This window comes from Pantherophis guttatus, chromosome 1 (genome assembly GCF_059756535.1).
Source record: "Pantherophis guttatus breed Tessera chromosome 1, ASM5975653v1, whole genome shotgun sequence".
In the NCBI taxonomy this organism is placed as follows: Eukaryota; Metazoa; Chordata; class Lepidosauria; order Squamata; family Colubridae; genus Pantherophis; species Pantherophis guttatus.
In genome coordinates, this window is record NC_142063.1 from 191680480 (window position 1) to 191693606 (window position 13127).

A 13127-nucleotide genomic window follows, 5' to 3' on the forward strand; every position below is an offset into this window, starting at 1 on the left:
TCACTGGTTCCAAAATGCAGCTCACAATTGGAACAGAAAAAAACGAAAAACAGATAAAGGAATTGATAGAATGGTTTTAGAAGGCAACATGACTGGCTGGCACTTGAAGAGGAGCAATTTTGTTACAGATCTCCCTCTCTCGCTTGGGAAAGAAAAGTAGAAATCAACTGTCTTTCTTTTATTCAAGTCACGACAAAGATTACAGTTAACATTGATACGGTAATAAAATGATTGTATGTATACGCGTACTGCCAACGAGAGGTCCTCAGATAAAGTCAACTTAGTTTATGTATTCTTTTTAAAATGCATATGCTCCCCACATGTATCCCATAAATTACTCCAGGATGCGTTCTCCTACCCCAGTTTAAGCAGCGGCTGTAAATTTGGATGTTCTATAAATTAAACTAGAATTAAGTACTCCTTTTTAAATAACCCCAATCTTGCACCTCAACCTCAGATTTCTAAACATTTATAACAGAAATTAGTATGTATGTAGAGATGATCCACTAACGGGATCTAAACTACGGCCACGTAGGTTAGTGTCAAAGCTTAAGTTTTCTGAGTTCGAAGACTACGACTTCCTTCCGAATGATCGACCAGCCGCAGTTACTTATTTCCCCGATCCGAAAGCTTGCAACTTTCTTCAAACGGATGCCCTTTTTGCCCAATTATGACTCGATTCGGTATAAACAACCCGCCTCTTCAGAATTCTCAAAGCCAATAGAAAAACAGCTCTGAGGCAAGACGAACGAACCCATCGTTTATTTTCCTCGCTTTTCATCCCACCCTGCTGCAAGGAGAGCTTGGGTTCCCCCGCCCTCTCTCAGTCCCTGCCTGGTGGAATGATTGACATAACCCTGCGGCCAATGGGCGCGCTTGCTTGGGGTGGACTCCGATCCCTTGCCAATGGCGTGCTCTGAGCCGTGGGTTTGGTTGCGCCGCTGGGCGAAGTTGCTGTGAGGCGCGCACCTCTGGCTGCAGGAAGGTAGTGACTGTGGAATGCGAACTGGTGCTGGGACCTTCGGACGATCAGTGGCGCTGCCACCGCCTTCTGGCTGGCGGCTTTGAGAAGGGAGCCTTGGGCTTGGATTGAGGCTCCCGGATCTGCAGTGTTGATCCCCGGGTAACTGGAATGGATCTGCGGCTGCTGCAGCTGTAATAGGCAGAGCCAGTATTGGATGGCGTGTGTGACAGCAGCAGATCCAGCCTTACTAGGATTAAATGTGCGTGGAGCTGGAGGAAGGTAAGAACGAGAAAAGGCGGCGGCGGCGAGACGTCTGAATGGCTGCTTGGTGATTTCACCTTGTTTTCTCTGCCCTAATGATTCCCAGATTTTGGGGGTATGTCTTGTGCAGCTCTCAACACTCCCCTCCCCTCCTTCTCTGTCCCCAGATCAAAAGGCTTTGGTGCTCTGAACCAGTCCAGAGCCAGTGCTGAGTGTGAGGGGCAGGGAATGAGTAACAGACCATTGGAAGAAAAAGGGAAAAGGTGTCTGTGTTGGCGAACAAGCCAGACAGGCGGAAACAATGAAAGCCAAGTCTCTTAAGAGAGTAAGGGAATGCTCTGGCAACAAGAAGAAACCTTTGGAGGAAGAACTCTGCCTCCTCTAGTGCATCTCTTTTCCACTTTCACTGGTGCCATCATTATCCCTTTCTCTCCACCCATTGCTCACTATTTCTTCAGCCAGAAGGCACGAAAATAAAATAATAATAAAAATTGTTCTTCTCTCCCCCTCCCAACTCTCTATGTTCTTGGCTGGAAAGAAAGCATTGTGGAATAAGAATTGTACCCTACAAAATGAAAAGGGTAATTACTCTCCTAAGCAGCTGAAACTCAGCAAACACCCTTACATCTACCTTCTTGTACACACATCCAATATAAACACTGCAAGAGCATCCTTGCCCTCTTATTTCTCCATTATGTACAAATTCCCCTAGGAAGAAAGGCTGGGGAGGAGACAACTGTTACACCTTTTTGTCATCAGCATGGAGACAAAGAACTTCTCACATCTCCCTTTGGGTGTTCTGCTGGCAGTGCCTTAACCCAGCAGTGCTTCCCAAAGATGCTAGAGAGTGGTCCTGACCTGCTTCTTTAAATATCGATTCCTGTGTGTTTGTGTGTGTGTGAGAGAGAGAGGGGAGGGTGGGGGAGAGAAAAAGAGAGAGGGAATATAATGCTGTTTTGGAAGATGAGAATGCTGATAAAAAAAAACTGATTGGTTTATTTCCAGACTGACTCGTGGCTAACATTCTTGAAATTGCTTCTGCATTTTTTCCTTCTTTCAGGGTTTGGAAAGGGAGGGGTGTGTTTGCAATGCGAAGGGCATAAAACATTGCTTATAGAACTGCAATTCTGTTTTATTTTCTAGTTTCATGATCTGAAACTCATTGGAACCTATGAAGAGACATGACGACTTCATAAGGGACTTTTCTACAGTTTCTTTCTTTCTTGTTCCAAATCATGATGCCCCCAGCCAATAATGTGCCATTCACTTAAGACAGGATTTATCCTGGGAAAGGGATATCCAAACCATGAATCCTGAGCATCTTTTCAGCCTCTTACGTGTCCGTTAATTTTGTTAGACTTCTGGGCACATTGTTCAGCATTAACAGTTATACTGCCTTGCTCAGCTTGAGCCTTCCTATTCCTGTTGAGCCTTCAAGTGTGCTGATTCTTCTGCAGCATGGCTTCAGTATGGAAAAGACTGCAACGTGTTGGGAAACATGCATCCAAGTTCCAGTTTGTGGCCTCTTATCAGGAACTGATGGTTGAATGCACCAAGAAATGGTAAGGAGTGTCTTCAGTTGAAATGAGCTGCTGATGCCTGAGCATCACTGTTGCCTCTTCTGCTGATGATTGTATCATTTCCTCTCCAGTGGGACAATAGGCAATTGGAGAATAATTACTCCTCTTTTGTTAGGTTTGCTGATAGAGAATCATCATATCAAGTACCCATTAGCTTTGTGCATTTTTCTCGCAATGCTGTAAGTTTTCTTTGTTTTAATATGTTATCACAACAGGCTCTTGGCAGCTCCACAAACTAGATAGCTAGTATCTGCCAGAGGCTAAGAATGCAATTTTTCACACTCTGTGTATTTCTGACTTTGGCTAAAACATATTTCTTTTACCATTCCAGTGACGAAGAGAAAAAGTCAAGACCTGGCCTTGAGAATTCTCTTAAGTTATTTCCTTAGTCAGACAAGGATTCCAGCAATCTTCGCCTAATAAATACATTTTAAGTTGGTTGGCTTGTCCTGAGTAATCAACTGCATGACCCTAGTGTCAGATGCCTGGTTTCATTCTTGACAAGTGGGCTTTCAGTGTGACTTCTGCTTTTCTTCACAAGAAAAACTGAATCTTGTAACTGAATCAGTTTTTTTTTAAAAAAAAATATCAATCTCTTGGACAAACTTTATATCTGTGTGCTCTACTCTCCCTTTCTTTAGTGAGCAAATTTTTGACTCTTCTTCAGAATAGATCCTATATATAATGAACTGGATTGATTTGTTTTTAGTTTCTGGCTCTACAGTTTACTACATAGGCAGGATCCTTAATTATTGTATTTCTGTGGCATTTTAAATTGTTCGATATAACTTCTGCATGAATTATGTTACATTTATACCAACCTGATAGTATTATTATTCCAGTGTTACAGATTATTATTAGATTTTAACTGGTTTTTTAATGGGATGTTTTGAATCTAAAAACTAATGGCTTATCTGACCTTCCCCCAATACAGTTTTGAAGGGTCCTGAGCTTGAATTATTTGTAGCCTGATCTGATTTGAGGAAAAGCTAGCTAACTATATAATATACTGTAATCATGGACAAATGTATTTTCTCAGATTAGGATATGAATACAGAGCATTTTACTGTTATACATGTTTAAGGTATGAGGGATAGATCATGAATTTCTTATATAATGCAGTTCACAAAAACTTCATCGAAGACCACCATCTGACACTGATTCTTCAGTGAGCTTTTACACTTTAACAAGTTCCCAAGAATTCCACGGGTAAAGTTTTAGCTATTTTGTAGGTATTAAGCAGGGGTGGGCTTCAAAAATTTTAGCAAGGGGTTCTCTGCCCCGTTGCTGGGTGGGCGTGGCCATGGTGGGCGTGACCTAGTTGGCCTCCTGCACCATGGGGGGGGGCATTTTTGCCCTCCTGGCTCTGGAGGTTTTCCTTGAGCCTCCAGGAGGGTGAAAACGGCCTCCTCAGGCTCTGGAGGCCCTCTGGAGGCCGGAAACAGGCCCCTTCCCGAAAATCCGGTAGGCTCATTTTTCGCCCTCCCCGAGCCTCCGCGTGTGCCCTGCACTTACCTGCATCCAAAATGGGCTGAGGGGGGACTCCTGGGAGGGGCAGGGAGGGGCGGGAGGGGCCAGACAGGAGTGAGATTTGAGGGTTCTCCGAACTGCACAGAATCTTAGCTAGAGTTTCTCCTGAACCCCTGCGAACCCCCAGCAGCCCACCCCTGGTATTAAGCCATGGAGGAAATGTCAAACTAACTAAAAGAATGTCAGATAACTTGCTTTTTGCTATATACTGTGAATATGTGTTCTTTTCTACAAAATTCCTCCCCTTTTTCCCACTTGAATAAGTTACTATAGTATGAATTATCAGAACTGTTCTCAAACATCCTGTTTGTTCCACTTTGTGAGAAAAGGAAGTTTCTTCTACTGTACAAAGCAAGGTGCTGACCAGTTCTGTACAGAAAATAGTTCTCTTATTAATTAAAATATATGGGCTGGGGGTAAGGATGCAGCTTTCTTTTTTTTAGAGTTGAGTACCAAGCCTTATCTCAAAAGTTTTTCCCAAACAGACTTACAACTAAGATCCAGTTAAAGAGTTTGGGACCTGAATTTTGCATTGTAATTTTTGGTACAGTAGTTTAAAATCCTTAACTGTTTCATAACATTTCTCTGATAAGCCCATGTGGATATTATACTATTTTTTTGTTAGAAATGCAGTCCACTGTTTCGGACCACATGATTAAGCCTGTGGTACTATGGCTGCAGCAAATATTGTGTCTCAAGTTTATTATGAGGCTGACAAGCCCCACTGAAGTCAATTTTAGCATACATATACATTTCCTACAATGATAAATTCTCATTGTGCCTGGTGAAACAATACAGATGATGTCCTGTTTTACTGTGACAAATCTCATCCAAGAGCAGTTTGGCTGTTGTATGAGTGTCTTTTTTCAGCACATGCATTAAATGTAAGATTTTTCTGCAGCATTAGTGGCTTTATAGAAACCCCTGTAGAAAATGTTCAGTCTGGTCCTACTTGAATATCTAAGTCCATTGATATAAATGGTTTTAGGTATGCTTAGCTCTTTGTAGGATTAGGTTGATAACATAAACATTATCTTGAATTTCCTCAGCTCTGTAAGAATTGGAAGTAGTATAATTAAAAACTTTCATATGCATTAAAGTCAAAATGGTAACCAATTGCTTTTCATAAAGGATGGTTCTCTGCTAAACTGTGGATGATCATATTTTGGTTACAAATAACTACTTTCCTTGTGGTGTGTTGGTGTTTATTTTGGTTTATGGAATACAGCTTAGACTTCGTAACTTACCATAACTACTGCCTTAATTGGTATAATAAAGGAAACAAACCTGGCTTACCTTTCAAAAAATGTGAGAAATAAAATAGTGTCAAATAGAGTAACAACTAGGAAGTATGCCCTTGGACAATATTGTAAGCATACTTCTGATTACAAAAAAATCTGGCTAACATGTTCCTATTTAAATGTGCTAGTGTTCTAACATTCCAACAATACAGTGCCTTTTTGGAGGAATAATAGGCCTTTTATAAGTCAACATTGCCAACAATAGTCTTAAAGTACTCTTGGGAGGGAAATGGATTCTGAGAAAAGCTTATTCAGAAGAGCTAATGCACATAGATGAGTGGAAACAAATGGAGCATCGCTATCAGGAATGAAACTTGATATTAAATGTCCTGAAATTTGACATGTCTGTTTGGAAAAGGCAATTTTATTCCTGAAAGAAATGCTCCATTTTTTTTTGAATTGCCCTTTTGAATATTGTTACAAAAATGAAGAGTTATAGCACTGATCGCAGCCTATATCACGGGTATCAAACTTGATCGTGTCACGTGATGTATCGTGACATATCGTGACATTTTTTTGCCTTTGTGGAGGGTGGGTGTGGCCTGTGTGTGACGCATCAAGCCCATGAGCTGCCAGTTTGACCGGCCTGGCCTATATGGTGTTAATAGGAAGCTGCTGTTGCTCTGTTTTACTTCTTTACTATTTTTCCTCTCCAAGCAGATAAGCTCTTGGCAGAGCTTCACCTGTCTATCAAAAGGGAGGAATTTTCTCTCCTCCTTTTCCGCTTCTATTTTAGAGCTTTCTAAAATGCTTTCTTTTGGTAACTATTAAAAACAGCTGAAATAGGGTGAAGGTTGACCTTTATTTGCTTTTTTAATGGATATATTGTCAGCTGCAGGTTATTTATACCACTATGTTTTATAACTGGAATATAATAGCTTTCCTTTGCCAAGCCATCAAGGCTTAACCTGCAGGAGTTAGTAAAACTTATGAAAAGAGTTTCCTCAAAGTTCTTGAAAGTCACTTTTTGGTTAGAGTGGGTTATTTCCAAACCACTGGGCCACATGAAGTAGTTGTCCTTCCCCTGCTCACAGGCATACCCATCCCAGCAAAGTGCTGGTGGCATGTTTCAGGGGGATTTCTCACTCCTAGCCTTCCCCAAAGAGTAAACCTGAGAGGTAGATGAAATGACCTGCCGATAAGTCTATCTTCTCCAGAAACTCAACCCCACATTCAGTAACTTTGCTGCAGCAGCTTCACAGACTCAACTAAATTGCTTTGTTGCAGAAAAGAAAAAAGTTAAGAAAGAAATTATTAACAAGAGCTGCCAATAGCTAAACACAGGCATCATTTTCAAATTGTTTTATTTCCACCAAAATCACTAATTTGATACTAACTATTTTTATCCTTTTTTGTTACCTCTTTTGCACCTGTATTTTCTCTTTCACTTTCCACTAAGAATTACCAAGCGTAACTCCACATGCTTCTTTGGCATTTTGAAACATTGTTTTTCAATCAGTTCCAACTAGCTTCTACATCCTTCTTATCTCCCTTTTTTATTTATTTTGTAGGAATATTAATCTTGCTCCATTATGTCCATGCTATTTTCACTACAGTTTCTTTCACTTCTTTCTTTTTTTCTATGCCCATTTTTTTCCTGAAGTTGCAGCTCATCTTCTAGCAGAAGAGGACAACTGCCGACTCCCACTATTTATGATGGCTGGAATTCCCCCTACTGAAATTTCAAGCCAGCTTCAAATGATATACATAAATTGAAATGAACTCCGATTTTAAAAATTTTATTGAGATCTGCAGATAGATGCTTTTGCATTTTTGTTTGCATGATTGATCCTCTCATTAGGCAAAGTAAAAATCTTAAATTATCGATGCCTGGAAGCAGGTGGGGATAAATGAGTTGTTAAAAAACCATCTACCGGTAGGTATACAAGTGTATATATACTTGTGTATACCATTAAGTTTTTCTGTATCCCTTAAGATAGTCTGTTACCTTTTGGTCATGTTGAGGGTGTTCCATTATTGGCGTTGGAATCCACCACCTTGGCATATGGCGTAATGAGAAGCAGTGTTGCTTGCCTCAAGCTGTAGAATATCAAAAGCTGATCATGAACCTGTGCTACAATTTGTATGTTCATTTGATCTAAACTTCTTGCAAAAAACATTTAGATTACTTAATAAGCTGCATTTTACTGATGATAAGTCATTTTTTTTAGTTCACTATTGTTTCAGAAATGTTTGTGGGCAGAATACCAAAGCCATGTCCTCCTTTTTTTTCTCCTTTCCCCCAAACCTTCCCTTCTATTTCCTTGCCAGTTCCGATGATTCAGTAGTTTAAAATTTTATTTTTTTCCCATGGTTGTTAAGCAATTCACTGCAGTTATTAAGTGAATCATGTGGTTAAGTGAATCATGGAATTATTAAATGAATCATAGTAATGATGAAATTACCAAAAATGAAATAAAATTAAAAAAAAATCATTTTGGGAAGAATGTTAAGGGGTTAACCTGCCAAATAAGTGAATTAGACCTGTGCATATCTGTGAATATGAGAATAAAAAAATCAAAAGCAGGTGATACTTTTAGATCAAAAGAAATGAAGGTGGCTCCCTCATCATGCACCCCAAAATGTCAGATTTTGCCACTGAAGCTGAGCAGTGCCATTTAGAAATTTTCTGGGGATGAAAATATTGGGTGAGGAGTTGCATTCAGCTTATTATATTTTATCCACAGTGTGTGTTAATACATAGGATCAGTAAACGGTGAGAATGAAGAAAGTAGGAGGTGACTGGGGAGTTGTGCTGTGTAATTCTCATTTGTACAAGATGAGTTAAGGATAATGTTATTGTCCTGCTTATTTGATGCTTGTGGGCTATGTTTAGAGATTAATCAGTTTGCAGGTCTGTGTCTTATGTATCTGTATGGAGACTGGATGAGAAATGGACTTGAAATGTCTGTTTGAAGTTGACAGGAAAATGAGGCTCTGAGATCTGCTAGAAATTGATTCTACAAACTGTAGAATCCTTTACAAACATAAACTGGGCAGGGCTGGGGAAAGAAGATTTGCATGCAGAATTGTTGGTTTACTTTAAATTTTTCACAGGTTGATACATTGCATTTATTAATTTCAGTGATAGGATCTCTTGTTTGTTGCAGATGCTCTGAATTTTTTGCATCAAGGATTTCTTGGCTCTTAGATTTCAAGAAAATAAAATTCGAGCTTTCAGAGACATTGGCTGTTATTTTGAGAAAAACCTCTTCAGATTGTATGGTTGAGCATTTAATACATTCAGGCTCATCATATGGTTCTGCCATATTTCACCCACTTGGAAGAAGACAATGCATCTACTAAGGCATTCCTAGAGACAAAGAAATTCCTTGCTAAGTGGGTGTCACTTCCCTAATTCCCCCATTTTTCAGATACAAACACATATCTGCCTCCATTGGAATGTATTTTCTGCTTTAATTTGGCATAAATGGTAACATTTCTCCTGTATAGTGAAAACTAGGGATGTTTCTTTCAGAATGTCATATTTATAGTCATATTTATATATAATTTGTACTTCAGAGGTGGGATTCACTTACCTTCCCTACCGGTTCGCAAATATGAGCACCTACCTCTGCGCGTGTGCATGGCCTTCTGTGCATGCGCAGTAGTCGCCATTACTTCCAGGCGGATGGATGAGGCCTCCCGCAGTTGCCGCTACTGGTTCATGCGATCCAGATAGAACTGGCTAAATCCCACCACTGTTGTACTTGATTAAAGATGCTGTTACCATCTGAAAGCTTTTGGCTTCTATTTTCTTTCCTCTAATAAGTGGTGTAATTAATAAAGTGTTCTCAAGTAAGCTCCATTAAAACAGTAAATGATATATTTTATTATGTACCTAAATGCTATGTGTATTTAAGTGAAGCTTGTTTCTTGACAGAATAGAAATATCAGTGAACCTCCTTTTTGCCAAACCACAGGTTCTCAAGGCTAACAGGGTTAACAGTAATCTCTAGAGTAACAATAAAGACTAAAATAAGCCAAGTTTAAATAGTCATCTGCATTGTCGCAGTATCTCACGCCTTGCAATTCTAAACTTTAAATTGTAAAGTTATAGTCCTAAGGATGGATGCTAATAATCTAATCAAAATATCTTGTAGTCTTTTCCCTATCTTATCCAATCTTGTGCTGCCTCAAAATTAATTTCTAACATCACCAGAGACTTGGCTCCAATCATCTTTCTAACACAGTGTCAAAATCGTTTATGCTTGACTGCTGTCACAGATATCCTGTTCTCTCCATCAAACCCCTCCTTACAAGCTAAAGTTATTTTCCCCTTTGACACAGTAATTCCTTCAATTTGATCTCATATTGAATTCCTTAAGTTATCTTGTTTTGTTAAAGATTGCAGGCCTTATGTATGGTTTGAGTTAAGTGAATTGACTCAACGGCATTTTACAACCGAGAGGTCCATTTGGCTTACTGGGAAGGCCCAACTCATTATAGGAATGGTATTATCCAATGAATTGGGACTGAGAAATCTTGCAATTGCAATCTTCGTGGAGGTGGCAGAAGAGAATTAATCTAAAATGAAATATATTGGCTTGAGACCTATGTTCAAGGAATGTAAGGATATTCACAGAGAAATGTTTCTTTGTATACCATTACTCCAGTGGTGGGTTGCCCCCGGTTTGGACCGGTTCTATAGAACCGGTAGTAAAACCGTCAGAAGGCTCCGCTCACTGACCTTGATGTCATCAGAAGCGATCTGCATGATCCCGTTGTGAACCGGTAGTAAAGGTAAGTAGAATCCACCGCTGCATTACTCTGAAACTTTTTGTGCTCCAGAAATCTCAAGAGTGTTGTTGTTCCGTCCCCCAAACAGTGTAAGATGAAATGCAACAGACTTTCTCATGATGAGATGAAGAAACAAATGACTTAGAATTAACTGCAATTTTCGCAGTTTGAGTAGTGGAGCCCTTCAAATCCTCTTGAGAGGCTTTTATGAAGGAAAAGTGTCTGCAGAGAAAAAGAAGGACTGAAAGCCTACCACAAACTAATTTTAAGAAGTAAGCCTTTGTGGTATGCAGTAGATAACTGTTTTCAGAAGATCAGTCTCTGCCCACCCACTGCCCAACAATATCACTAGTGAAGTTATATATCTTCATCTTTAGAAAAGTGAAAAGCTTTGACAAATAAAGGAGAAACATTGGAGAAAGTGCTTTTCCTCACGATAGAGAATTTGTCTAAAAACTCATTTATAGGTAATTTGCTACATCTTAGGTGCAATGTACGACCCTTAAAAAGGTTTTTTTGCATCTGCCATTAGTGAATTCTATCACATTATTATTTCTTGGTTTTAATCTTTATTTTTTTCACATTTGAAAAGCTGCAATTGGCTGAGGCTTTTGTGCAACTGGAAAATAATTTGATAATGCAGCTTGTAGTTGGTTCACATATTTGGTTTGCAGAGAGGAATGAATTGGGGGTAGAGGGGATCGGACATCTAGCGGTTGTTTTAGAAAGCCAATATTGTATTAATTAATATTAAGATACTTGTTTCTTAAAGTATTTGCTATCTACATTGACACTTGGGAAATGGAACTAATATTCCATAAATAATAAATAATTAGATTTCTGCATTTGATTTGCATTGAGATTTGCAAGTAGAGCTGAGCTGTACTGAAGAGCCGTTTCTCTTATTTCTCCCTATCAGACAAGAACAGCTCCCTTACTCCATGCTTTTTGAAAAGCCATCATCACGGTCCTGCTTTTCATTTTCATCTAGCTTTGTTTGATGCCTGTAACTCATCCCTCAAAGAAGCTGATGAAAGGTTGGGTGGGGGAATGAGTGAAAAGGAAACACCCCTGAGAAGTGTAGTAGGTGCCATAAGTGATTCTCTAGATGCTTTCTGGCAGTATTTGTGCTTTCAGTAAAGTAATGCTTAATCATAATGCATTTCTTTGTTTGTAGTCATTTTCCTGTCACCACTTCTCCCACAAGATCCAGCACAACTCGGCATACAGTTATGCACAATTAGATCAGGAGGACATAATGGGAGTTAAGCACACGTAAACTGTAGACTTTATCACAGCCAAGGGCTTCATAGAACATATTTTCTTGTTCTGTACATTGGCTAAAAGCAGATTTAGCAGTTGAACTAATATGCTTAAATTAACATAATGGCAATAATTTATTTATTTTATTTATTTTAAATAATAAATTAACATAATGGCAATAATTTATTTATTTTATTTTATTTCTATACCGCCCTTCTCCTGCGGGACTCAGGGCGGTGAGTCCCGCTAATAAGTCAGCACTTCTACTAGACATTAAACACAAGCAACACAATTCTGAAATAGTCCTCCCTGAATATAGAGTGTATTTAATATAATGTTACTTTACTTTTTTAAAAAAAAATCTGTTCTAGGAATAAATCAGAAATTCTGCTTTTCATTCCCTTATATCAGTTAACCCATCTCTTAGGCCCATTTAAAAGGCCTTTATATATTTTGCAGTGATTGCTTAGATGACAAACCACAATCATTTGACACTGAAGATTTTGTGTGTCCTTGATCATGCAAGGATCCTTCATAAGCAAGTCAATTGCTTATGAAGGAAACCTCAGTTTGTGGATTTTAAATAATACTTGAGGTTATTTAGTGACTTTCTGAAAATAAATGGTTTATTACAAGGATGGTGCCATATAAGAAGTTTGCAGAACTGCATTTATGTCTTTATCGTTCTCATATTTTATTTTGCTTTGCATCAGTTCTCAATCCAAATATATTAAATGGTAGTTGTAGAACAATGTATGTAGAAGACTGCATGTGTCTGTGTATCCCAGTTTAAAATTGAGGAAATGCAGTTCTGTCCTGGAACTTAGTTTTTCAATGACTCAAATTAATGTTTGACCGTTGGTCTGGAATTAAAGCTACTTTTGGCACTTACCTTTTGATCTAGTTGTTAACTCTCTGTTCATCTTGAGCCAGTTTTTTTCATATTTTCTGAAAAAGTTCTTCGATGCCTTTATTCTGCTTGCTTGACAGAGTGCTGAAGCAATTTTTGAAAGCAAACCAGAGCAAGAAACAGTGAAGGTTTCTCTGTCTTCCTTGTGAGTCTTATCAGGAAATTTGTTTAACTGGGAAAAAATCAAGATAGTGGAGATTTTAATTTCTTGTTCATCTAGTTCTTGCTTAAGCACTGAAGGTGACCTGAGTCACTTGTTTTGTGAGATGGGCAGTTATATAAATTTGACAAATAAATGAAATAAACCTGCCTCTTCCAAATATTCATTCTCTGTTCAGAATGAGACTACCATGAAAAAAGAGAGGTATCAATATGCTGTGGAGGATCACTAAAGTATGCAGAAGGACAAAAATAATTAGGAAGAAAAATATAAGGAAAACTTTCCAAAAGCCCAGTTATGGCTGAGCATACTTGGTGGCAATGGAATGCTGACTGTTGGCAGATTGGAATGGAAAATTGGAATGGAATATCTTGGAACAGATCAGGCTGACATGCTGGAAAAATTAACCCTCCATTTT

General features: G+C 38.9%; 1 protein-coding gene across 4 annotated transcripts in view; it reads left to right on the forward strand.

Annotated features, from left to right (window-relative positions):
* The first annotated feature begins 772 nt into the window (after positions 1 to 772).
* The window catches only part of EHBP1 (EH domain binding protein 1), a 302398-nt gene continuing 290043 nt past the window's right edge, over positions 773 to 13127 (forward strand). For 2 of the 4 annotated variants that reach the window (XM_034432474.2, XM_034432477.2), the window contains exons 1-2: positions 773 to 1243; positions 2369 to 2787. In XM_034432474.2, coding sequence (XP_034288365.2) covers positions 2684 to 2787 — 104 coding nt within the window. In that variant the 5' untranslated portion in view covers positions 773 to 1243; positions 2369 to 2683. The remainder of the gene's footprint in view (positions 1244 to 2368; positions 2788 to 13127) is intronic. The other 2 variants (XM_034432473.3, XM_034432475.3) reach the window with 1 other exon arrangement.